The sequence below is a fragment of the Mustela lutreola genome, chromosome 1 (genome assembly GCF_030435805.1).
Source record: "Mustela lutreola isolate mMusLut2 chromosome 1, mMusLut2.pri, whole genome shotgun sequence".
NCBI classification, from domain to species: Eukaryota; Metazoa; Chordata; class Mammalia; order Carnivora; family Mustelidae; genus Mustela; species Mustela lutreola.
In genome coordinates, this window is record NC_081290.1 from 33,161,521 (window position 1) to 33,187,372 (window position 25,852).

Below are 25,852 nucleotides of genomic sequence, written 5' to 3' on the forward strand. Positions count from 1 at the left end.
GAGCTAGGACACTGATTTTAGTCCCTTCTCGGCTGCTCCGAGTTGTGCTGTTGAATGACTTTGAGATTCCTGGTTTCTTAATTTTTGGTTTTTTTCCTGAAATAAGCATTCATGCCTGGCAGCAGTTCTAGAAGTGGGACTTCAAGTGAGCCTATTAGAATATAGAGGCAAATTGGCTCCCTGGGCAGCTATGAAAGGGGACAGGAACGTGCAGACCTTACCGAGAAGAAAGAGGTTGGGGAAGGTGCTCTTCCCCCACCACCTGACCGGGCCTGGGTTGCTGTATCCTGTGTCAAGGAGTCAGCAAAGACTTGTTGATTGCCAACCACATGCAAGCAAGGGCTCCTGGACAAGAGTCGTGTGACTTGCCGATGTGGGCAGTTAAATATTGTCTCCTCAGGGAGGAGCCTCAGCCCCAACCTTCGGTGTTACATTATCACACCAGAAATCAGAGAGTCCGTTGAAAAAATTTTTTAGAAAAAAGTGAAGGTAAGTTAAAAGCAAAAAGGCCACAGGGACACTGGTGTGGCTCGGTCAGTTAAGTGTCTGCCTTTGACTCAGGTCGTGATCTCAGGGTCCTGGGATGGAGTCCCACGTTGGTTCCTACTCAGTTGGTTCCTGCTCGCGTGCGCTCTCTCTCTCTCTCTTGCTCTCTCTCCCCCTCTGCCCCTCTCCCTGCTTGTACCCTTCTTGTGTTCTCTCTGTCCCTCTCTCTCTCACTGTCAAATAAATAAAATCTTAAAAAAAAAAAAAAAAAAGTAAAAAGCCACAGAAGGAAATGATATTTGGATCAGGAATACGAAAAGCTGAGACATTATTGAAAGAAGGAAGATGTTGGGGAACTATCTTCCCAGAGAAGGTGGCAAGTTAGGGCCAGCGCCCTGGTTTAGAAAGCTTGTGGTCAGCACGGGGTGAGAGAGCTCCCGAGGGAGGGTGGATGTAAAATCCCGTACCTCATCTCATTTAAGACCCCACTGAATGCAAGATGCAACAGCATTCTGTATTCCACTAAAAAGGAAAAAAAAAAAACACGCTGCAAATCATAATTGTCCCTTAGAATTCTCTTTGAACAAGCAAATATGAAAAAATGTGGGTCTTAGAATCATAAAATGTAATTTTAGAAAATAACTTCCAAAGTAAAATAATTACGACATGTTAAAAATACCTTGAGACGTTCTAAGTGCCGAATATACAGAAATATACTACTGACATCATTAAAGGACTTCCTACTTTTTAAAAAGCACATTTAGGATTATCTCAATTTATCTTTACCTCTCCCAACAAATACTAATTTTCCCACTTGATGGACAAAGAGGTTGAAATCAGGACAGGCAAAGCCTGGGGCAGAGCTAGAGTTATAATCCAAGCCTTTCGACTCTAGATGTAGTTTATTACCCTTTTCACCCGAAAAATACAGTTTGCACAGTTCATTGTAGTTACTTTCTATAAAGTCACTGTCGACACTGAATTAGCGAATCCTGAAACGTCACCCCTCGGGGAAATACGGAGCTGGGTTTCTGAGGACCTCTGGTCACATTTTTTTCAACAGATTGATGCATATTTATGTATGTTTTTGTTTAAAGAGACTAATTTAATAGCGTTGTCGGAATAACACAACTCAAAGCCAGCCGCACTGTATCCTGCTGTGAATGAGGCTTACCCGACCCATGTTTTCTCCCTGAGGCTCATCGCAGCCTTCCTGCACACGGGAGCACCAGACAGCCCTCCAGCTCTGCGCTCGGGGTCCCATTTAAATGGCAAGCCCACCAGCGAAAAGCCCACAAATACGAAAAACGTGGCACACGGAGAGATCATTTGCTACAGCGCAAGAGCTGAAACAGGCAGAGAGTTCCCTTGTCCGACCTCAGCTGGGAGAGAGCGCATCGGGCTGCCGGGGTTTTCGGTGACCCGCAGGTGTCTGCCAGAGCCCCACGTGCGTGCGTGGGCACAACGCTCTCAAATGCATGGTAGCAAGCTGGCCAGCTGGAAAGCGTGGATCATGAGGATGGACTACTAACTTGAGGGTACAAACCAGAAAACTCACCTTGGATTAGGCAGCTCTGATCCTATTAGTCCACAGTTGTCATTTCCTAAGAAGATTTTAAAAAGATAAATCAGGAATGCCAGGTTTTTGGATAACTAATTTTGCAACAGCTAAATCCTGGAGTGAAAGCAGCTTGGCCATGCCAGGGCCCTCTCACCAGCCCCCCGCTCACACGCGTCCACGAGGGCTTGTGCAGAAACATTCAGGGCAGCTTCAGGTCCGCAGAAGCGTGGGGATTCTAAGGTATTCTCAGAATACCCAGGAGTGTATTCTGAGTAAGAACCTGGAGCAAATGATAGGAACAGAGGAGTGCAGGATTGAGTTCTCTTCATTAGAAATCGGTAGAAGTCATTACAACTCTTGCTAGGGCCGTGAGATGGAGGGAGACAGAGCGATGTGTGGGGAAAGAGAATGGGTTTGGAGTCAAACCTGGGTTTGGATTTCTGCTATTTACTCCCTATGGTTCTTGGCAACTCCCTTAACCATTCTGAGCCTCAGTTTCTTCTTTCTGTACAGTGAGGTTAATAATACTGTTGGAACGTTGGAAGTATTACCTTTACTAACTAGCAAATGAGGTTCTCCCAGATCTGCTAGTAAGTTCAACAAACAGCAACTTTAAGGGAGTGAGAGAAACTGTCCTGCACCCAGTAATACAGAAATCTTAAGTGGTATCCTTCGATTTTAAGTAGTAGTCTTGCCGTGTAAAGAGGTCAGCACGCAGCCAGTTACCCGGGTTAGCAACTTCAGATGCACCTGTCACACTTAACGTCACGTCAGCCTCCTTCTGGACTCCGCCTCTCAGATGCCCATCACTTTGGGTTCCTCCTCTCCCCACTCTTCATCCGGGCCTATCTCAGCATGGACATGTGCAATAGCCACTCACCTCTTCTCAGACTCCGGTGTCTCCCCTGCTGAAAAGCCCCAGATCATCCGTGGCTGACAAGCCTCTACAGGTTTCACATGGTCTGTAAATTCCAGCACCCATTATGATACCTGGGGACCTTCGCTTCATGATTCTTTTCCTGTCCCTTTTTGGGGACTTGACTCCCAGTTCCCACTGTATGCCAAGCATTCCAACGCCAGTGGACAACTGGGGATTCCTGAGCAGCCTGACACTGGCTTCTGGTCTTCTTTTACTCTTGCTGTTCCTCCCAGCTCAAGGACATATTCTCCTTCTCCCCACTTGAAAAACTCCTGCTCATCCTCCAGGACCCAATTCAGCTGACTGTTGCCTCTGTAACAAATTCTTCCCCCAGTTCCCAGGCAGGACTAACCACTTCCCGTAGTACCTCATGCATACTTCTGTGATAGTCAGTGTTGGGGAAGATTTTTACTCTTTCTATCTCTCCCGAGTGTCCTGATAGAAGGAGAAGCAGGCTGTATAAGCTCGAGGACAGAGATGATGACACATCAGCTGTGTGTCCCAGATCTGAGCCCTGTGTCAGGCCTGTTGTGGCATCTCCACAGGTCAGTGAAATTCCACAGAGACGAGACATTGTCCTAAGCAGAAGCATAATGGTGCCTCTGTAAGGCTGAGGACTACTGAAAGCTTATAGTTTATTTCTACATAGTTACAGTTCAAGAGCTTAGACTTTACAGACACTATGTGAAAAGGGCACTTAAAGATGATACAAGCGCATAGATGGCATGGTAAATAATTTCAGAGGATGGTAAATAATTTCAGTCTCCCTCTAAAATCATAGAAATGGTGTATTTTGTAAAAACAGTGATATAGCAAAGTAGAGTCATTAATGCTAGAGAAGCCCTGATCAAGATTTTAATGTAATGATCTGCAGTGAAAATTAGATCCTCAAGACCCAAGCATCCTTCATGTGGGAAAACAGAATTGGAGCAGATTTCCTGGGAAGAACCTTCTAGTTTTTACTTTCTAGTCTAACAACGAAGTCACTTAAGTGACTTCCAAAGAATTCACTAGGCTCCTACTCGTAAAATGAGACCAGCCTACGTTGGGCACTGTTTACTGGGCACTTTCTGCTTTACAATAACTATATACAGTGGGTAATTATCCCCATTTTACAGATGAGGTAACAGAGGCTGAGTAACTTGCCCAGAATCAGACAGTTCCTAGTGCCAGAGGAAGTACATTAAGGAGAAAAAAGTACCCAAGAATTACTTTAGGACCCATTTCCACGTCTTTCTGTCCACTAAGTGATATTTACTGCCTGATAATGTGTCGAAGACCCTGTCTGTGTGGCTTTAATGACCTTAACCCTGACTGTGACGCCATCAAGCCATCCAGGCTAGGGGACCCGTCTGTTTCTGAGAGTCGCGCATTCATCTAGATGTCTTAGATATCCAGTGGAGCATTTGTGACCCATTTCTCTCAGGTTTTATTGACACCAAAGGTCTTCCTAACTTGCTTTTTTCCTCCCAGTCATTCTGCTCTTTCCCAGATTCTCTGATGTGTGTTCTAAAATGCTATTATGGGGTGGGCAGGTGGCAGAAATTGTAATTATTGATATCAGGATTGATAGTAGGAACATGTGAGGTACCTTTCTGTTCTCCCTTCCCTTAAATAGATGTTTTTACGGTTTTTGGTTCCTCAGGTAGTGTCTCGTTAAACCTGGTAGGTGTATCTGCCTTTCCTTTGCAGAGTGCGTAAGTGAGTAGATGAAACCCACCCAGTGGGCCTGAGTAGTAACTTCTGCATCAGCAAGAGTGATGTGCTTAATATTCAGAACGAGCATGAGGACGCAGTTAGATGAGAAGGCGTCTGGGATATAATCAGCTCCTTGAGGATCCTGCTGCTCCTTTGCTGGGAGCCCTGACCTCACTGTCTCATCCCTTGAAAGCCAAAGGCGCAGTGTCTGCCCTGGACTGCAGGAATCCTGCAGAAAGCACAGGCCCCTTGCTCCTCATCTCCAGGGGCCCCTGAATTCACTGGGAAAGTCCGCAGCATGTGCACGGAGCCACGGGCTGACAGGACAGCAGGGCAAAAGGACAGGAGGTTTTCCGTGATTTTCTTCTCACTGACCAGGGCTTCTCCCAGGAGGCTGCACGATGTAGCTGTGGGTCAGGGTACTATCTTTCCTGCCACTTCCCTCTTGAGTAGACCCCCCTGTCTCTACTTTCCATACTGACTTTATTTTTCTTTTCCTCAGAAAGGTTTCATTTGATTCTGCAGCTTCCCATGTAAAAATCTGGGCAGCCCTCCAGAGAGCACAGTAGGGAGTGACGTTCCAAATATGTCACTGCAGGGACATGCTCCAGCCCTGTCCTGGGCAGGGCCTGGAGGCCTCTGCCTTGTGGGGATCAGGGCCAGGGACGTGCAGGGAAGGACCGGGGTAGGGGGCCCGAAGGGATGACTCAGAGGCCCCAGCACTGTGCCCAGTGGCTGTTTCTGTTTTGTATCTGGCTAAATATGAGCTTTGTCTTGGCCTCCTGGCCTTTAGCCTTGTGCCCGGATAGCACCCTACAGGACCCACTTGCTCCTACCTCAAGTAAATGCGCACAAAATTCCGTTTTCTTCCAACATTTGAATCAGCTGGCCTTGCTCATCGCTTAGCACTGCTACCTAAATACTGGGAGTGTGGAGAATGGGAGAGCTGGCCTCCAGGCCTTTCCAGGGCTGTACAGATAGCACTGAAGGTAATGTATGCCAAAGGAAGGGGAGGCGGCAAATACATCAACATTCTTCAGATAGCTTTTAAATTATTATACATGCCCCCTGTAGAAACTTTTTAAAACTGGTTTACCAGGATTGGTGGTAATAGCTACCATAATCCTATTCCTAAAATGTAATCATTGTCAATTATTATTATTAACACTTTGATCTATTTCTTTCTAATCTCTTTATGTATATAATTATTCATAACATAGTTGAGGTCATGTTGAATATTCAGTTTTATAAGCATTTTAGTGCTTCATTTAAACATTTTTTCATAAAATTCTTTTTTTAAGATTTATTTGAGGGAGCGTGTGTGTGCATGCAAGCAAGGGCAGGGGAGAGGGAGGGAGAGAATCTCCAGGCTCCCGCTGAGCTTGGAGCCTGACACGGGGCTCGATCTCAGGTCCCTGAGATCATGACCTGATCTTGAAACCAAGAGTCGGCACTTAACTGGCTGAGCCACCCAGGGACCCCTTCATAAACAACATCATGACTATAAAATATGTGGGTAAGGGGTCAAAAGATGTTTCATTCAAATGCTCATCAGTCAGCAAGTTATTTGCAAATTTTACTAAAACTTCCAAATTAAATCCAGAGTAATACCTTGCCCGTGTCACTTGGCAAACATTGGCGTGTGGACAGCTGCGTTTGGTTCCCACCATAAACCAAGAAGGACAAAGTGCTGCTGTTGGGAACCTCACGCACAGCCCCAGGGGCAGGACACCAGACACAAAAGTTTCCTGGGGTCCCACAAGCCACACAGTGAGCGAAAACCCAGAACTCAAGCAGCAGACAGTTTCGTGTCTCCACTAGCTTCTCAGGACCCCTGCTTTCCCCCACAGTTAATGCCATTAACAGAAGATTCATTCTTTCCTGCTGTGGTGTCAGTAAAATGGATTAGACCTTTTTTTCTTTTTCCTTTTTTTTTTTAATTATTTATTTATTTAAGTGATTAATTAACATACATTTGTTTCAGTGGTATGGATCTGTGATTCATCAGTCTGATATAACACCCAGGGCTCATTACATCACGGGCGCCCTTCTTAATGTCCATCACCCAGTCACCTCCCCCACAACCTCCCTTCCATCAGCCCTCAGTTTGTTTCCTAAGATTGAGAGTCTCTTGATTTGTCTCCCTCTCTGGTTTCGTCTTGTTTCATTTTTTTGTCTCTTCCCCTGTGCTCCTGTTTTGTTTATTAAATTCCTCATATCAGCAAGATCCTATAATACTTACCTTTCCCTGATTGACTTATGTCACTTCGCATAATACCCTCTAGTTCCATCCCCGTTGTTGCAAACAGCAAGATTTCATTCTCTTTTATGGCCGAAAGTATTGCATTGTATATTGTGGTGTGTACCACATCATCTTTGTCCATTCATCTGTCGATGGACATATACGTCCTTTCCATAGTTTGGTTACTGTGGTCATTGCTGCTGTAGCGTAGGGGTGCATGTGCCCCTTCAGATCCCTACATTTGTATCCTTGGGGTAAATGTGGGTTAAACTTTTAAAAGGCTGGTGAAATTAGAGGTACTTGACAGGTTTTATTGAACTTTGCTTTGACAAAAGGCCTACTCCAAACTGATCATCTGTATGCATGACTTCTTTTCATTGACTTTCTGGTTGTTCAGCAAATGCTTCTCCAATTTGAAGACTGTGTTCAAGGACTGTAAGACACAGGTCCAGAAGGATGATTATGTAAGAAAACACTTTTTTTTTTTTTTTTTTTTGACAAAAAGAAAAAATTCTTAAGCTGCTTATACTTGGTGTCATTCATTTTCTTCAAAGGGACGTTGATGTACGTTTTGATTGGTTACATTACAGTGTGATGACACCTAAAAAGTCCAGCTTTTCAACAGTGTGGACAAGGATGATAACCTCTGTTTACCATCTTTAAAACGAAAAAAAAAAAGTGAGAAAAAATGGAGAAGGCAGAAAGTGATACTTTAAATTTGGGGTTTAGATTAAATATTTGTTATTTTCTGTAATGTGACAAAAACAGCCTAAGAAAATCCACAGCTGAGACAGATAGTGGCAATAATTCCCATGAATTAGGTTATTGACTAAGCTACCAAGACCTTTAAAAGCCATTAGTTAATACTGCTCGTGAAAGGGCTCTAATAGAAATCTTAAGATGTAGGAATTGTTTATGCAGTGGTACAAAAAATGTCAGGGTTCCATGTTGGGTTAATACCTGTTCAGTTTTATTGTAATTATTCAGTGAATCTATGAGATTGAGCTTCAGAAAATTAGTGCAACAGTTAACGAAAGATACTGTAACTGAATCTGCACGGGGCCGGCTCCGTGGGAACCCCGGGCAGCTGTGTCCATGGAGGGAAGCAGGTTTATAGCACAGGGCCCTCCTGCTTACTGCAGAGCTAGGAGTGAATCCGTCCTTAAAAACATGTATTGTATTATTGATTTAAAACTGGTGAAACATTAGTTTGCAGTACCCTGATTTTAAAAAGCATCACTGGATGCTAATGTTACAGCTTGAGTCAAAGAAAACAAGAGAACGTCTCTTCTGTGAGTGGTTGTTGACCCAAATTCATCTCAGAGTGACTGTGACTTAAAAGTGTTCAGTGGGGGGCACCTGGGTGGCTCAGTTGGTTAAGCAACTGCATTCAGCTCAGGTCATGATCCCGGAGTCCTGAGATCGAGCCCCACATCGGGTTCCCAGCTCCAAGGGGAGTCCGCTTCTCCCTCTGACCTTCTCGCCTCTGATGTTCTCTCTCACTGTCTCTCTCTCAAATAAATAAATAAAATCTTAAAAAAAAAGAAAAAAGTTTTTAGTGAATTGTGCTGAGCCTTAAAAACTCTCCCCAAACCGTAGCATCTGTTCTATATTTACAAACTGAAATAACTACGGATGTCAAAAGAAAGAAGATTCCGTTTCCTTTAGAAAATAATCTTTTTTTTTCTTTTTTTTTTTAGAAGTTTGCATCAAAACTCTTTTTAAACCTCGAAGCCTCTCATTTTCTTGTCACAGAATAGCTCCTGTGTAATTCTCACCCTTTCTTGCCCGCAGTGCCCTGCCAAACTGTTCTGGATTACCTGAAGACCGTGTTACAGCACCACAACCAGCTCCTGGTCCCGCAGCCCGCCGAGCAGCCCACCGAGGTAGGTGTCTGGCAAAAAGGGAGATGTGGGTCCCTTCCTTAAGACGAAGCTTCTTGATAGCGTACAGGGTCCACCCGAGCACGTTGGCTAGTGAGACACAGTGTTGGCTTCCTGAGGTTTGGGGTTCTTAGTACCAGTGGGGGGAGGGGAGAGCGCGCATGTACCCAAACTCCCCAAGATTGAACGCTGTACGCGGACGGGGGAGATAAAGAAACAGTAGTTTGAACAGTGGAGACCAGTCTGAAGGCTTTCTTTCGGGAAAGGCTGAAATGGAGACACCAAGCTGCCCTTCTCTGGCAGAGCCAGTGTTCCAGAAAGCGCCTTGCTCTCAGGTACCTCCCACACCGAGTGGGCTTCTCGAGTGTGAGATGGATGTCTTCCGGACACTGGGCTCCAGAACTTTTCTTCCTCTGGACTGCAACAGAAGCAACCGTAGTCTCTTCCAAAGTGCAGGAGCGATGACCTGTTCTGAGAGCGGCAGGTCAGTGGAAACATGGTACATCCCTACAAGATTCTCAAGGCTCGGTTTGGAATATGTGTTACTTTCATCTTACGAATTTTAGAACCTAAATCCAGTGAAAGAAGGAATTGCCCGGGTTAGGAACATCTTGGACTGATAAGTTCTTTTCTCGTAGTTAAGTTTCCCTCCCTTGGCAGGGTGAGTCGTTCGTGCTGGTGATGGCAGGCCGTTGACCCTCTCTTACCTCACCATCACGTAGCCTTCCTCACTCCGTGTCTATTAAAACCATCTCGGGGCACCTGGGTGGCTCAGTGTGTTAAGCCTCTGCCTTCGGCTCAGGTCGTGATCTCAGGGTCCTGGGATCGAGCCCCGCATCAGGCTCTCTGCTCAGCAGGGAGCCTGCTTCCCTTCCTCTCTCTCTGCCTGCCTCTCTGCCTACTTGTGATCTCTCTCTGTCAAATAAATAAATAAAATCTTAAAAAAAAAAAAAAAAACCACCAACCATCTCAAGGCTCCATCCTCGTGTGTACCACTTCACAGATCCAGCAGCAAACCTACTCTTCCCACCCTGACCCCAGGCCTCCCCTGCGGGAGAAGTATGAGCTCTTGCTCCTTTCCACATTTCTGCGTGTAAGAGAGACCGCGGGATGGAAAGGCGGGAGCCAATCTGGGATGCATTGAAACCCTCTTACCCCCGGGTGCTGCGTGAGACCTGTTTGGCCATCACTCCCTTCCCCTGAAGTTTGGAGAAGCTATTTCGAAGGTCTCTGTGCCTTTCCTCCAGCCCCCATCCCTGGTCCCACCACCCTCTCTTGAATTTAGCCAAAAAGTAAGCAATACCAAGTTGAACTCAATCCAGTGAATTCTGCCACACTGATTTCTACCTTCCTGCACACCCGGCGCCCCCATCCAGGAAGCAGCACCCCTCCCTCCCCTTTGCCGATGCCCACCCCACCCCCATCTGCCCTTTCATCTCTGCTGCCCTGCCCCCCCCCCCCCGCCCCAGCAGCCTCTGTCAGCCCTTGACTGTCCCACACTGCATCTGGCTCCGGGAAGGTGGGACACCAGTCTCACCCCACGGGCATCCCCGGTGACTATTGTCGAAGGCACTAACAGAACGGTGACCTCATTTTTCTTGGGGATCAAACACTTGAGAGTCTGGCCTGTGTTTGTTACTCCACTCTTGGTTTCCACTTGCTCTTACCCCCCATAATCTGGCTGCACCTCGACTGCTTCCCAGAGTCCGCTGCAGGTGGCCTTGGGGACTCTCCCAGATGTGCCGTGTGGGGCCCGCCCGTCCTCTGGCCCTTGTCCTCCCCAGGACATCACCCTCCTCCTCCATGTTCTCCCTTGGCCTCAGTGTCAGGACTCTCCTGGCTCCCCGTTCCTTCTCCTGCTGTAAGGAGTTTTCCATCCACTGTTGTTCAGAATGCCGCCGTCCGTCCCCTTCCCTCGTTGTCCGCCGCCCTTCCCCTTCCCTCGTTGTCCGCCGCCCTTCCCCCACCCAGTCGTGTTCTTCTCTGAACACCAGCTGCGTGCAGGCCAAGTCCCAGATGAAGATCTGGGCTGCCAGTCTCCAGCCTGCCTGACCAACAGCGGGATACCTTGCACCCTCGAACTCCCAGCACAGCCTCTGACTATCCATCCCTAGCCCGGTTTTCTCTCCAGTAAAGGCAGCACCAACCCCCGCAGAAATTTCTGAGGCATCACAGACTCCTCCCTCCTCCTCATACGTGTCATCTGCTTGTTTTATAGTTACCTTGAGGAGTCTCCCTCCTCTCTGCCTCCTTCCTCACACTTTGTACCTGGACTATTAGGATGGATTCTTTTTCCTTTCTCCACACTGGAAGGCTAATTTTCCAAACTACAGATCCAAAATGAATATCACACATTTAAAATCCTTTCACTGCTGCCTAGAATAGGGTCCACCTTTCTGAACTTAACCTTTCTATTGTGCAAAAAAAAAAAAAACCACTTCCAAAAAGCCCACTTCTTCCAAGAAGCTCTCCCTGATTGCCATACTCTCTGTGTTCACAGAGTAATTCAGAATTTACTTAAATATTAATGCATACGTAGGTCTTCCATTTGTTTGTGAGTTTAAATACATTTTACTGAGCGCTGTTCATTTTGGTTTTTTCCAAGTGACTCATAGATCAAAGTTTAATAACCTGTTGGTGACTAATTGAGGAGAATATGCCATCAGGATTCTATAGAAACATAAAAATAGGGGACAGATCTACATTTCCTCTGCATAGGAATATTTAAGCTTTTATTACCCATCATCATCGTTATTATGCTGTTTTTACTGTCATTTTAGGCACATGGACATTTTCTCATTAGTATTATTGATCACATTTTATTTCTGTTAACTATGCTTAAATAGTGTGGTAAATCTCGTCCATAACAGGGAGCATTTGAGTTGTTTGGGGCCGTAAATGACTTTCTTCTTTCTTTTCCTTTTTCTTGATGAAAATTGCCTCCAAATGGTATTTCTACACTTACGGAGACTTTCATTTTATGGAGAGCTGTTGAGCTCTTCTGTAGAAGTGGATTCTTTCTAAGGATTCGAGAAAGCTCCTTCCTTGGGCTGTGAGCTCCCTCATCTCAGACAGCTCTCATCCTGAAACGGACTCGACTCTGGTCTTAAGAGCAGGCTCTGAACTCCAGGACCAAGTTCCCAGCTCTGCTTTTGCCTTGTGAGACCTTGGGAAAGGATTTAACATCCTCGGCCAAACCGCTGCGGGAATCCTGTCTTGCCCGATGAGCTTGCACAACATTAGGGGCGCCTGGGTGGCTCAGTCGGTTAAGCATCTGCCTTCGGCTCAGGTCATGATCCCAGCATCCTGGGATGGAGCCCAGTGTCCGGTCCCCTGCTCAGTGGGGAGCCTGCTTCTCCTTCTCCCCTGCCCCTCCCCCTGCTTATACTGTCACTCATTCTCTCAAATAAATAAAATCTTTAAAAAAAAAACTTGTACAACTTTAAAGAAATAGAAGGTTTAACAACCAGCTGCTCGGGCTGCAGTTCTGAGGCTGAGGTGTACTTACAAGAACCATAACTGAGAAGATGGTCTTAAACTAAGGACTGACAGACGCTCTCTGTCCCCAGTACCCCTTTTTTAATAGCCCCTTTCTTTGTTCTCCTTGAAGTTCTTTAATTTTGCCAATTAATAATTCATCAGAAGCTCTGTCCAAGTGGCACAGCAGTAAAAGTAGAACAGAGAAGAGAGGAAAGAAAAAACTCTCTGGAGGCGCCTAGGTGGCTCAGTGGGTTAAAGCCTCTGCCTTCGGCTCTGGTCATCATCCCAGGGTCCTGGGATCGAGCCCTGCATCAGGCTCTCTGCTCAGCAGGGAGCCTGCTTCCTCCTCTCTCTCTGCCTGCCTCTCTACCTACTTATGATCTCTGTCTGTCCAATAAATAAATAAAATCTTTAAAAAAAAAAAAAAGAAAGAGCTCTTTACGGCATCAAGTAAAGCCGACTGGAAACCGCCGCCCTCCTGGGCTTATCTCCCAGTGGGGAGACGGGTAGTCTCCTCCCTGCACACCTGCAAGCTGGGATTGTTGTCCTTGCATTGACAGAAAGAGCTGCAGTGCTGATGTGAGGGTGGCCGCCCCCCAGCCCAGCTCTGCCTTTGCACCAGTGGCACCCTTGTGAGGGCCAGAGAGGCCGGGGTTGCGGGGCACCGGGGGCTGGCCTCAGGCTATGCTTCGCTGGCTCTGGAGATGGTGACAGTCACTAGAGATGTTCCTCCACAGAAATACTCTTGACACAGCCTGGGGTCTGAGGCACCCAGTCCTGTATGCCACCTTCCCAGGCCCCCCCACCCCAGCTGCCCTGAGGACTGAGGACACAGAGCATCAGAACCCCGTAACCCCTTCTTCATTCCCGGGGCATGGGAAGCAGGAGAATTCTGCTTGCTCTCAGCCTCCTCCTCCTGCCGTGCCCATCTGTTCCTCCTCTTTGGGAAGGACGTCCCAGCTCACCTGGGAGTCACCTTGACTCCTCTGTCCCCCACAGCCTGGCTCACTGAATTCTGCATCTTTTCCTCCTTGCTTCTCCATTGCACCACTACAGACTCCGTCGTCCACCCCCGCGCACCCCCACAGCCCGGCTCGCCCCTCGTGCGGTCAAGAGGTAGCCTCGGCTAAGGAAAGTTTGGAACCTCTGGGCTCTTGCCCGTCTTGATCATAGCACCAGAGCCAAGGGTTGGTTTCTGCCCCCACGTATTCACATCTTAAACCTGTGATAATTTAGTTCTTCCTGTTTTACAAACAGGGAGGCTTTGGTCCAACCAGTTGAAGTCACTTACTCAAGAAACACAAATAAGACCCGAACCAAGATACAGTTCCAACTCCAGCTGCTCTAAATTCAGAGCACAACTCGTGTGTCTCTCAACTGCCTCCCTTCAGAAGGCAACTGAGTCACATACAACCGGTTGAAGGAAGTGGGACCCTGGGGTGGTGATTTTGCTTGAGTGGGACTCCACGACCACCAACGGGCTGCCTCCTCCCTGTCGGCTGCTGGGCCATTGGCCCTTCTCAGGGCTTCGCTAACAGCACTTTCTGAAATAGAACTGTATCAGACCCAAACAGCGCCAAATTTATCATCTGGAGTAAATTTGCAGAGTTGTAAAACTGAATGAGTTTTTCCTTCTTTATTTTGTACACCTTAATTACTAGGGAAGGAGTACATTAAAACTGAGATCATGGGTTAATTAATTTGTCCTGGACTGTAGAATTTTATGGACAACCAGAACTAAAGTAATGGTTGTGTAGGTGGATTTGACTAAACATGGCTTATAAATGTTACAGAAATTCCTGTAATTAGTCCCACTGCTGCAATTGAGCCTGGGAATTTTATAGCAGACATAAATTAAGAAGATGAAAAGGAAGAAAAATTTTGAGTTGACACAGTGGCATTTGCAGAAGCTATCATTTGAGGAAACCTGGTTTGCGTTATTATTATTATTATTAATGATGACTTTTTGGGAGGTTTTTGCAGTCCCCCTCCCTTTCAAAATCCACTTTTTAATGCCATTTCCACTGTTACGCGATGGCTATCGGGTGTTCGGTGAATTAAACACAAGTAGTACCTTACGAAAAGAGACCACCAGCATCATTTCTAAAAATACTTAACCGCCAACCAGAGGATGAAGAGACCTGTTTGATCACACTCTTCAAAGTCATTTTTGCATATTTGAATAGATTGAAAGGGAAAGTTACGGGTTATATTTAAATAGTGTTCCCTGTCATTGGATCTTGACACATTTTAACCTACCTGTTAAAATGCAAGTTATAAATAGCTCCTCTTTCAAAGGTGTTCATTATACCTCATTGGCTCTTGTTACAGAAAATGCAAATGTAATTTGAAAAGTGCCCGTTCTGAGTGCGAGCAATTACCTGTGCTCTTCAATACCTGGTTCATTGTCAGCCCAGCCACTTGGTTAAAAAGCACTTTTGCCTTTGAAATGGAGATCGCCTCCACCGGCTGGCCAGCTGGCCCGGCTGGCTAAGTGGGTAATGAGAAAATACTTGGCTTTTCCAGGGAAGCAAGCAGCTGCTGAACAACTATCCTGTCTACATAACGAGCAAACAGTGGGACGAGGCTGTAAATTCTTCCAAGAAAGACGGGCGACGGCTCCTTCGATATCTCATCAGATTTGTTTTCACAACCGATGAGCTTAAGTACTCATGCGGCCTTGGGAAAAGGAAAAGGTCAGTGCAGTCAGGAGAGACAGGTCCTGAAAGACGCCCTCTGGATCCAGTTAAAGTAACATGCCTCCGAGGTACTGCATCCTTCCGCTCAGTGTCGCCATCTGTGATCTCATTTCACCGCATTGGCTGTGGCTCTCCCGTGCAAGTGTTCAGCCTTGACTGTATTTTGGTTTTGCCCGCTGAGACCTCTCTAGGCTTCATGTGGCCCATCTACTCGGTATCGAGAAGTTCTTTAAAAAACCTCCGTTTGCTTTAGCCTTGGCATTCTCACTTCCCGGCCCATAAACATTGCATAGCACCTCATGTCTCACGCTTTGAATTCCGGTTTTCTTTGCTGCCACAGAAGGCCCCATCTAGCCAACCTGGAGCGTGGGGGATCGCACAGAGGAAGGGAAGATGGGGGGCTCTTTAAGAATTAGGAAAATGAGGGGCGCCTGGGTGGCTCAGTGGGTTAAGCCGCTGCCTTCGGCTCAGGTCATGATCTCAGAGTCCTGGGATCGAGTCCCGCATCGGGCTCTCTGCTCAGCGGGGAGCCTGCTTCCCTCTCTCTCTCTGTCTGCCTCTCCATCTACTTATGATTTCTCTGTCAAATAAATAAATAAAATCTTTAAAAAAAAAAAAAAAAAAAAAAAAAAAAAAAAAAAAAAGAATTAGGAAAATGAGAGACCTTGTTTCCGTTTGCAGCCTGGGCCCCCCTCCCCTCCCCCAGCTACCTTCTCAAGAGGACTTGCCCCCAACTCCTTCGATTTATTTAGAGTTAATTTTCCTGAATACTGGGGTGCCTAAAGTATCGGGTTGCCCAATCAGACTTTATTCTGTTAGTTTTTTTTAAAGTCTCTTTATTAAAAATACTGCTCTGATGGTACCTTTCCTCAGTACGAGCAGCTGATGACTTCGCAGCTGACCCACACTGGTAGGCCAGACAGAGGGTGAGGACGAGGGTCAGGAGGCAGACGGTTGGTTCAGAGGGTGCAGAGAGACAGGTAGAAGCATTGAGGGCCAACAGGAACACTGTTCACACCTGAAAAATTTCATATCAAAAAGCTCAAGTACTAACCTGTATATTTCAATAATAATTTTATTGGTTGGAAAAACTTAATTTATTCCAGACAGGGGAACAAAATATTTCCTGGCAAGGAAGTCACAGTGAGGAGACATTATTGCTGATAAGGCCTTGGTGTACAGCAAGGACACTCCAGCATCCCCTCCTGGGATGCCCGGGGTGCTCTGCAACAGTAGTCTGCCTGAGGCACAGGGAGACTCTCTTAGCAGCTGAAATTCCTCAGGCCTACTGCAAGCTTCTGACTGAGCAGGCTGGAGTTGGAGAAGGGGGAGGCATGCACTGCAGCTCATCACAGCACACACACCCCCCAGGTGATTTTAGCTCCGGTGGCCCGGCCTTGAGGAAACCATCTGGAATGGAAGCACCTCAGTCAGCTAGGCATCCAGAGCACCCCCTGTTGGCCAGTCTGAAAATTCCACTTACTCACAGTGGGTGGTGGGGATTTCCAGGGTCTGTCTTGGCGAACTCGCCACAGTTTCCTTCATTCCTCAACAGCATCAGAGCTGACAGTGACTCCCCCAAGAGTAAAAGAGACGTCTGTGAGCTTGGGGCTCTCCTGGGAACACTGTACTCCATGAAGGTGCTCTGGGGCCTGTATGGGGAGTCAGGACAAGAGGCCTCACCACTGTATCCCTTTCCAGAAATTGTTACTCAATGTTTTACGTGTTAAGCAGCGAGTGAGTGAAACTGAGGGATTAACATACATCCCAAAGCCCTCATGCCTTGCCCTGAGAATGTCGCCTAACCCCCTGTGACACGGGCAGAGTCCGGGTGGGCTAATCAGCATCTGTATCCTCCAGCTCAAGCCTCATTAGGCGCCATACCCGCAGGCCTCCAGGTGGAGGATGCCCCTGGGTGGAGAACACAGAGGCAGAAAACAGTGGTGGTCTGTGTGGGGGCAGCTGGGCCAGACATTTATAGGCTTGTCCCCACAGCTGAGCTTCTAGGGCCTTCCTGTGACCCAGATTCCTTTCATAAAGGCTCCCGGGTGGAGGTCCGTGTTGGGTGAGCAAGATTAGAGCAGCCAAGGAAACTTCAGACACTGGACACTTTAGTGATGGAAAATGGGGTGCTTTGGGATGGAACCAAACTCCAGGCTGACCGCTTCTGAAGGTGGTTTGACCCTAGGGGGAAGAGGGCCTGTGAAGACGCGTCCTGTCTGTGTAACAGAACGAGCTCTCAGTAGTCTATGCCACAGTATCAGAGAAGGCCCTGTGTCAGCAGTGGCCGCCGAGAAGAGAGTGGAGGCTGACAGACGTCACAGAGCAGCACGGTCCCAGAGGTGCAGGGTCAGGGCACCCTCATCCATTAGCCCGTATTTCCTTGTGTTGATAGGAGTGGGGGATCAGAGACGGGGAAACTGCAGCAGTTAGTGGATACCTACTGAATACAGTAGGGGTGGGACGGGTAGGAAGAGGACTAGGGAGTTATCCTGCAGTGTTTCCCAGGCCTGCCCCCTAAGCTAAGCCGTTTGGTTCTGGCAATTTTGCAGGATGAGTTGCTGAGTAAACACTGTTCATTCCCTTGAGTAAGGCAGCCAGGGCTGGGACTCTGGTGAGGCAAGCGAGGCTCTCATGTCAGGCACAGAATTGAAGGGGCTGTACCTGGCTCTCTGCTAAGCTACAGGCTGCCTGTGGAGATGGGCATGGTTCAGTTCCTGAGATCACTGGGGTCTGGGTACTTAAACAGCATCAGCCTCTCCTAAGTGCAAGTAGGTCCGGGATTTCACCCAGTCATTTCAGACAGTTCCAGCCCTACAACCGGACCTGCTGTCTTGTAGAGGGAGCAGGGCTGGAGAAGAAACTGTGTGTAATTAACAGTCACCTTGGACTGTTCTGCCCAGTCAGCTGTGCAAAAAGCAAAGAATTTGACAGAACTTTTTCCAAAATACTCACTTCAGTTTACAAGTGTCCATATCAAAATAGCGAGGCAGGAGTCCTGCACGTGCCCTGACCCCATGAGAAAACAGAAGAAAAGATCGCGTGAGCTCGACCCAAAGGGAGGCTGAGTCTGTCTCATCGGAGTCTTGGTTCCTTTTTATACATTCACCCTTCTGGGCATGCTAATTGCTTTCTGGTGAAATTAAATATTTAGAGGAAATCGCATTTAAGAAATATCTGTCAGTACATGTGTGGATATCCCAATCAGAGAAATAAGTATGACCTATAATACATGTAAAGAACGTGGAAACCTCTTCTGAACCAAAATCCAGGCAGTTTCTCAGCCCCTGAGATTTTGTTATCCTGTGGAACTTAGTCTGCCAATCAGTAGCTGGTCAAAGAGCACCATGCTAGTGAGATCTGCTGTTTCCAGAAACACCAAAAATTCTAATGATGTGAGCAGATACAGATGTAGGTTTGAAATGCACCATGACTTTGTCCCACGGTGTATAGTCCATGTTATAAATCAGATCTGCCTATCATTCCACTAGCCAGTGTTCCTTAGAAGATCACCTTCTCACTTCACGTGATTTTTTACTTTTGCACAAGAGTAGACGACTTCCATGTAATCAGCTGAGTCTAAGAAGTGACATCATCATAGCATTACATTGGATTTCCCATAAAGCTTTTCCTGTAGAGCTTCTGTAAATGTGTAAGCAGCCTGTCCGTCCTCTTCTGCAAAAACCAGCTGTTTTTCTCTCTCTCTTTGTTGTTGTGTATATTCCCACAGAATTCATTAGGATGCACTGTACCTCCAACCCTGACTGGTGGATGCCCTCGGAGGAGCAGATAAACAAAGTGTTCAGCGACGCTGTGGGGCACGCCCGGCAGGGGCGGGCGGTGGGGACTTTCCTGCACAACGGCGGCTCATTCTATGAAGGGATCGACCACCAGGCTTCCCAGGATGAGGTCTTCAATAAAAATTCCCAGGATGGGTCCGGGGATTAGTGGACAGAATCTTGACACTGGAGCAGCTAGTCCTCACGAGTTCCAGTTTTCCACATCCTGTTACCCTCACCTGCGAGTCCAAAGCACGTCCTTCTGCCAGACTTGACACATCTCAAACCTTAAGTCTCTGACCTACTGCCACCATTCCCAAACAGAAATCCATTTTAGGATTGTTTGGGAAGTCTATGGGACCTACAACAGGCTTTCAGGAGATTACAAAAAGCAAAGAACCACAATTGCATTGAATTGATTGCTAGCTAGACAGTGAGGCTGAAAACAATAGTGAGCTCCTGGTCACGTGTCCGAAACCTTCACGTAAGCTCTGCTTCCCGAGCAGAGCCAGTCCCCATGGAAGGCCAGGTTAGAGTAGAGAAGACAGAGACATGGAGTTATTTTAAGGGACAACGAACAAACATTGTCTTACTTTAATTCAAATAAGTTGTCTTTATATTTTCCAAAGACCTGAATTCCTACTTCTCAGCAAAGACATAGGATAAGTGACACTGTGCTGTCTCAGCATTGAAAAACCCAGAGAAAAGAGGTCACTGCTAGACAATGATTCATTGGAAATCAGGTGGGGTTTTTTTCAGTTGTTTTAGAATAACTGAAAAAAATAGAATAAACTACCCCCCCAAAAAAATTTTTACTATGTTGATCATAAAGGCACTACATGATCTCTGGAGTTTACAAACAGTAAGTTTTCGTTATGTCAGTCAAGAAATCTCCAAAGATCCAAAATGCTTTTCAAATGCTTGATTTCGTAGGTTCATAGACCCACAGTTTCCATAGCCTTAACTCAGACTTTGTTGATGCAATGCCAAAGTGATGGGTTGAGCAATGAGAGTTTTAACCACTCGGCTGTTCGGCGCACTGAAGACCGAACAAGTGGTATGACTGATGGTATTCACTGAATTGACCAGATGTTCGGGAATTGTGTACACACAGCTTCAAGGCCATTCTGACAACTATGCAATGGGCTTGTCTGTAATTGCTCTGAAATGTGAGGGTCTTCCTCTGAGTAGATCTTTAGAATTTGCATAAACTTTTGTTTCTTACTGTCACTGATGAAAATGTTTCATCCCAACTGTTTTGCTGTTTGGCATCTCCTTCCCGCCCAACCCCCGCCCCCCAATGTAGTTCCCTTGAACTACAAGCTCTGGCTAAGTTCACACTAAACTCCCACTTGTTTCCTCCAGTTTAATTGGTTGAGCTCCTTCTGTGAATGACTACTGTCTTCGGGAGCATTCCTTACGTACAAACTACGGAGATACCAGAATCTGTTTGTGAGGACTTCGGGGTTGGCTGCCGGGAGCAGCCTCCTCTATCGTATTTAATCCGACTGTTACGTTCTTTGTGGAGCCTAGGGCTCAGTGGGCAGAAGTTACTGAAGGCTATTAATGTCGTCTACAGACACGACTAAGGGTTTTGAAAATTGATTGGACATTCATTTAAAGTTCATGTGCATTTTGTAACCATTTTTTGTGAGACAGTAAATTATCCTTTATGTTCAGTAGTTAGCATCAGCTATATGCATGGTCCTGGAAATAGGCCCGTCTTTAGCTTTTGTTAGGATTATGAGTTTCATCCATTGAAAGGTTTAATGTTTATAGAGATGGTCCTTTGTCTGATCTGTTCGGTAGTGTGGGAAGAACTAACAGTTCAATCCTGTTTTGGGCAAGTTGGCTAACACTTGTGAGTAAAGGAAATGATAAGAGCAAATGTGATGTTGGTTAGGGGAACCAAGAGACAGAGAAAGAGATTCTTCAAGGAGTTTCCAGAGGTCTGAGAAGTCAATACTTTACAAGATCCTTTGGTGACAGGAAATCTTGGTCTGGCGCAAACTGTCACCATAAGCATGTTACCTTTGTCTTTTTCGCATTAGGCTTTAGTTATCCTTACCACTGAGGACAGTGTCCGTTTTTTTTTCCCCCTTTAGCAACAGTATTTGACCACTGCTCAAAAAACTCCTGACTTGTCCCTGCAAGCTTGAAAGTGTGGCATGTCTCCCCATCTAAGCGTCGTCGTAGATCTCTGTGTTGTGCTGGTCTAGACTGAGGTGTTTGATGAGAGCATCTCTGTCCTCAGTCTCCATAGCCTTGTGTCGTACGTGTTTAAAGATGAAGGGCTAGTGGGGCGCCTGGGTGGCTCAGTGGGTTAAAGCCTCTGCCTTCGGCTCAGGTCATGATCTCAAGGTTCTGGGATCGAGCCCCATATCAGCTCTCTGCTCCGCGGGGAGCCTGCTTCCTCCTCTTTCTCTCTCTCTCTCTGCCTGCCTTTCTGCCTGCTTGTGATCTCAGTCTGTCAAATAAATAAAATATTAAAAAAAAAAAAAAAAAAGATGAAGGGCTCGCACCACTGCTGTGAGAGAGGGTGATGGGAACCTTCAGTTTGGCTGTAGTTAGCATCACCTGAGAAGGCTGCTAGGGTAGATCTGCCTCTCAAACCACAGGGTCGCACCCAGCCTTTGCTCCACAGGCACACCTGGTCTCCCTCCCCTCCCGCCTCCCGGGTGAATTATTTCTCTAGAGTCTGTTTTCCAGTGTTCCACAACGCTGGCCATCTCTTAGCACTTGAGGAAACCAAGACCCAGGAAGATCACTGGCTTCCTCAGCCTTGCACAGCCAGTTCGAATCCCTCTCCTGGACCCAGGCCTAGGGTCAGTTGCCCTGGGTCAGGTGTTCCATGACCTTCTTTGCCGTGTATGTGTGTCTGTCTGTCTGTCTAGATCCTGTGATCCTGGCCACTACCTGAGCCGCCCACTGACCGTCCCTGGAGGCGCGGCCCAGCATCTGTGGAGATACCCACCATCTCCTCTCCTTGGTGTGCGGTCTGGGCCGCTTTCTGAGCTCTCCGGCTGCTTCACGGTGGGGGCCTCATGGTCACCTCACTCTCAGATCAGGGCTCGCAAAGGACGTTGACGGATTTGTGGTGAGACCGTGTGCCCTCAACAGAGCAAGACTGTAAAAACTCACCCCCAGGAAGCCCAGATGCTGTCGCTGCTCTGTCTTCCTTCCTGTTATCTCTGGAGACCTGAGGGGGCCGCTCGTTTTCTTGAGTTGATTCTCTACCTTTTGTTGGCAGTTGGACAAGTTGCTTGTGACTAGAAGCTTCATTTCGTGTCAGCTTGTAGAATCATCCTTGAGTCATTTTAGCACTGGCACAAAATGGGTCAAGTTAAAGCCACTCAGGACGCAGCTGTGCTCCACGGCCCTGGTGAGAGAGGGAGGACCCAGGCCTTCCCTGGCACGGAAGGCGTGGCTGGCATCGTTACCTGTCCGAGGTGTGTTTCCTGAGTGCGGCGATCAGGAGAGTCCTCGACAGTGACAGTGTCTTGATGTGTCTCGTGACTTCCCAAATTAAGACGATATCACAGAGAGGATGCCTGCTTTTCAAACTGATGGGAAGGCCCAGGTGCCGTTCCCCTGGGCTCGGGACAACCCTCCCGTGGCCCGAGTCAGAGGTCGTAGGCCAGGAAGCCACAGAGGAGAGAACTGTCGTGGGAGCAGTTTTACCAGAAGCACAATTCTCATGGTCTCTGGAAGGTACGCTGCTCACAGTGTCATGGTGTAGTCAGCCCAGTGTTAAGTTCAATGCTTGAGGAAATCTGTAAACGCGGAAGAGTATACCTTCCCTTTTTACTTGAAAGTATTTCATCCGGCCCTGAAACCTGGGCATCTCTCTGTTAGCGTTCCCAATTTCTGCCGCAGGGTTCAGGTTCCTGTCACCATTGGTGTTTCGTAAGGTTTTACTAGGGAATGGAGGGGAACAGTGACAGAGTGTGTGCAAAAAAATGGCTGCCCTCTCCTTCGGTGAGGGAACTGAGAGATGGATGCAGCTACTTCACAGCTGTAGAGCACGTGGGTGAATTTATATTCTGGATCTTTCTTGGCTCTTCATCAGCCATAAACACATGGACCTAAGAGATTTATCAGGATTATAGAGGTATAAATTGTTACAGTGTATTATTTGATCCAACTACTCCTTGTGTCAGATGTGTGGAATGGTTTCTGTAGCCCAGTAGCTATTCTTACAATAGTAGACATTCTCCCCAAGTCTAGACAAAAATATAGTCTTGGGATCCTGCAGGTTCATGATTTCTACATTTTCCTACCAACTTTCATGTCTTGTCTTCCCTCCGCTTGCTCTCAGAAAATGGATGGGGCATCATGTGAGATGAAACATGCACGATTTTCAGAAAAGCAAACCTAAATTTGCCCTCACTTGGATTTTGTCATACAGCTTGTGCTCCAGAATCTCAACCTGCTGCCCACTGACTACCTCCTTAGTTTTTCTCAGATTTCAGTCGCTTGTTAAGATCTCATTCTCGGATAACTGTATTTTTAGAAAAGATTTAAACCGAACTTTTCTCATTCCTTGGTATGTCATTTCACAGTACAGATCTATAATTTTTGACAGCTCTCATATACAGATTTCTAGAAATGTAATAGAAAAATGATTTTGCACATATGGTGCAAGTCTTGCTGGTGTACGTTTCATGTGGCAACACTTGCCATAACTTCTTGGCAAAACATGTCAACTCGAGCGCTTGAGTCAGAACTCTAATGTAAATGTGTCTAAACAGCGGTATGCATCATTATGATATATTTTTGTAAACATAGTGATGGCTTCTTTCAAGCGTATAAGTACTGAATAAAAATCATCACTTCCCTTGGAATAATGTATGCTCCCCAGCTGATGGTCCTCTGCACAGTTACTTGCTCCGTCAGCCAGTGGCATTCGTGTTTTTTAGAGAGCGAAGGAATGATACCCGGCAACATGGAGTGTAGGAAAACCAGGCCACCAGGACTTGCCTCCTCAAGTGGAAAACTCCCAGCCGTATCTGACAGCATCCACCTGGGAGAGGCCACCCTCATCCTCTGTGCTGTGTCCAGTTGTAGGAAGCACCAAGAGGACTGGACTTGGTTCACCCATTGACCGGCTTGGTCACTTTGCCTCCTGAAGCTCTAAATTGACCAAATCTCTGTGGTACGAGGGGCCCGAGTAACGTTCCTCGTGACCCTCCACAGCTGACTGAAACGAGGGCTGGGTGTCCGTTCAGTCACAGTTCCCCAAGTTCATGTGAAAATACATCCACTCAGAAGACTCTTCCAAAATAACTGCCCCAGTTCAAATGGCCACGTTGGTTTTGGCCATGTTGGAAAACTGTTGAGGCCTTCCCAGACCGCTCACAAGTGTCCTAACTGTAACTGTAGCTGACCGTCCTTGCGTTCTGATGTGCCGGGTTCTCTCCTAAGCACTTTAATGCATTCTCTCCTCTGAACCCTCCCAACCACCCTCCGAGGCGGTTCCTGCTGTCCCGGTCGATCTGTAAGGACACTACCCACAGTGGAGAATCACTGGGCTTAGTAAGCGGGGTGACCAGTTCCGTTTTCCCTGTGGTCAGAGCAGAGTTCTTAAAGCCCATCAACACTTTGGAATGGATTTTGTTTAATGTATGGCATCGAGGGAAAGATGGTATTTCTGTTATTAAAAGCCACCTTTAAAGTATGTTGATGTTTAAATGGGACCCTATAAACCGTATCTCCTCTGGTAACCGCCCAGGTTTCTGCATAAGACTTGACTTACCTAAGATTCCGTGTTGCAGATGAAACAGTTTTAAAGTAGTGAATAAATTAAAATTGCTAATGTGTTCACATTTGTTTCATAGGTTTCCTGTACAAAATTGTGGGGATATAAAAGGAAAAATTTGAACTCAGTGAAGTGATATTCTTTGGGAACTCCTAGATGTTAGAAATGGCACTGGGCATCGGTTAGCTAACATTTCATTCACTTTTTCACATTTGTTGTATTTGTAGCCTTAGAATCAATGAGTCTGGTTTGGAAGAGAGGGATTTCATTTATGATGTCACTGTGAGAACTGTTGTGGAAATTTTGTAGGAAAAATACAGTAATCTGTCGTTTCTTTCCGGTAGTGACGGCTTTAACATCGCTTTGGCTGTGTTTAAGTTCAAGAGCTTGCCACGGCCACGCAGGCCGTGTTTCTTGGAAACAGGGCATGGCAGACCGTGAGATGGGTCCCAAAAGGTTCAAGGTCACTGGTCCAGCCCCCGCCCTGCCCAATGTAAGCATCACCTCTCTGTCTCTCCTCTCTGGACCTTCATGTAGCAGCCTAACACTGGGGCCAACTTGCCTTTACTCTATTTTCTATGATGAACACTTGTGGAGAAACTGTGACAAATCCATCGATCCTAATATTTTTATTGTTGGAGTCTTGTTGATTCTCTATGAATAATTTCTATTTGATGGTACTGTGTAGAATTAATACCCACTAGGGATATGTTAATAAAACTATAAATTCATAGTGTAATATAGAATAGCAAGATTTTTTTGTGAACAATTTATATAGAAAAGTAAGTTGTTTTTTAAGTGTTAGGCACATTTCTTTTAGGAACTTAAAATGTTATAAGAGTTTTTTAAACATTCAATATTTTTAATTATAAGAAACATTTGTTACTAGAGCCAATTATTTCAGGTGTTCTAACTGGAGTATTGATTTTATTACCTCATATACCTCTAGAATGCCACATGTTCTGTTGGAGATAAAATTGCACAATAAATGTCAAGTCTCTGTTAAGTGTTTTTGCATCTTTCTCCAATTCATTGAAGAAGCTTTTCTGTGTTGTTTTGGTTTTTTGTTTTGTGTTTTTTGTTTTGTTTTGTTTTGTTTTGTTTGAAAAGAACTTTATGGCCCCTGAAGCTAAGGCTTTTCTACTTGTCTCTGAATGCCAAGAAAATATTGTACACTTAAAACCCAAGTAAAAGATACTCAAGTTATGTCACGGAACAGATCAAAAATCATCCAAAAAAACCCCATTCGATCTCGAGACAGAGAGAACGAGCAGTCATGATGGAGCATGGTGTGGAAGCCGAGACGACTTCTGCCCCGTGTTTTGTACGTTCTCACTGCACACACGG

General features: G+C 46.4%; 1 protein-coding gene across 4 annotated transcripts in view; it reads left to right on the forward strand.

Moving 5' to 3' along the window:
* Positions 1-25,585, forward strand: part of BEND4 (BEN domain containing 4) — a 37,356-nt gene extending 11,771 nt beyond the window's left edge. For 2 of the 4 annotated variants that reach the window (XM_059162511.1, XM_059162529.1), the window contains 3 exons: positions 8,701-8,792; positions 14,796-15,036; positions 18,699-25,585. In XM_059162511.1, coding sequence (XP_059018494.1) covers positions 8,701-8,792; positions 14,796-15,036; positions 18,699-18,916 — 551 coding nt within the window. In that variant the 3' untranslated portion in view covers positions 18,917-25,585. Of the gene's footprint in view, positions 1-8,700; positions 8,793-14,795; positions 15,335-18,698 lie in introns of those variants that run through there. The other 2 variants (XM_059162537.1, XM_059162518.1) reach the window with 2 other exon arrangements.
* The last annotated feature ends 267 nt before the right edge of the window (positions 25,586-25,852 follow it).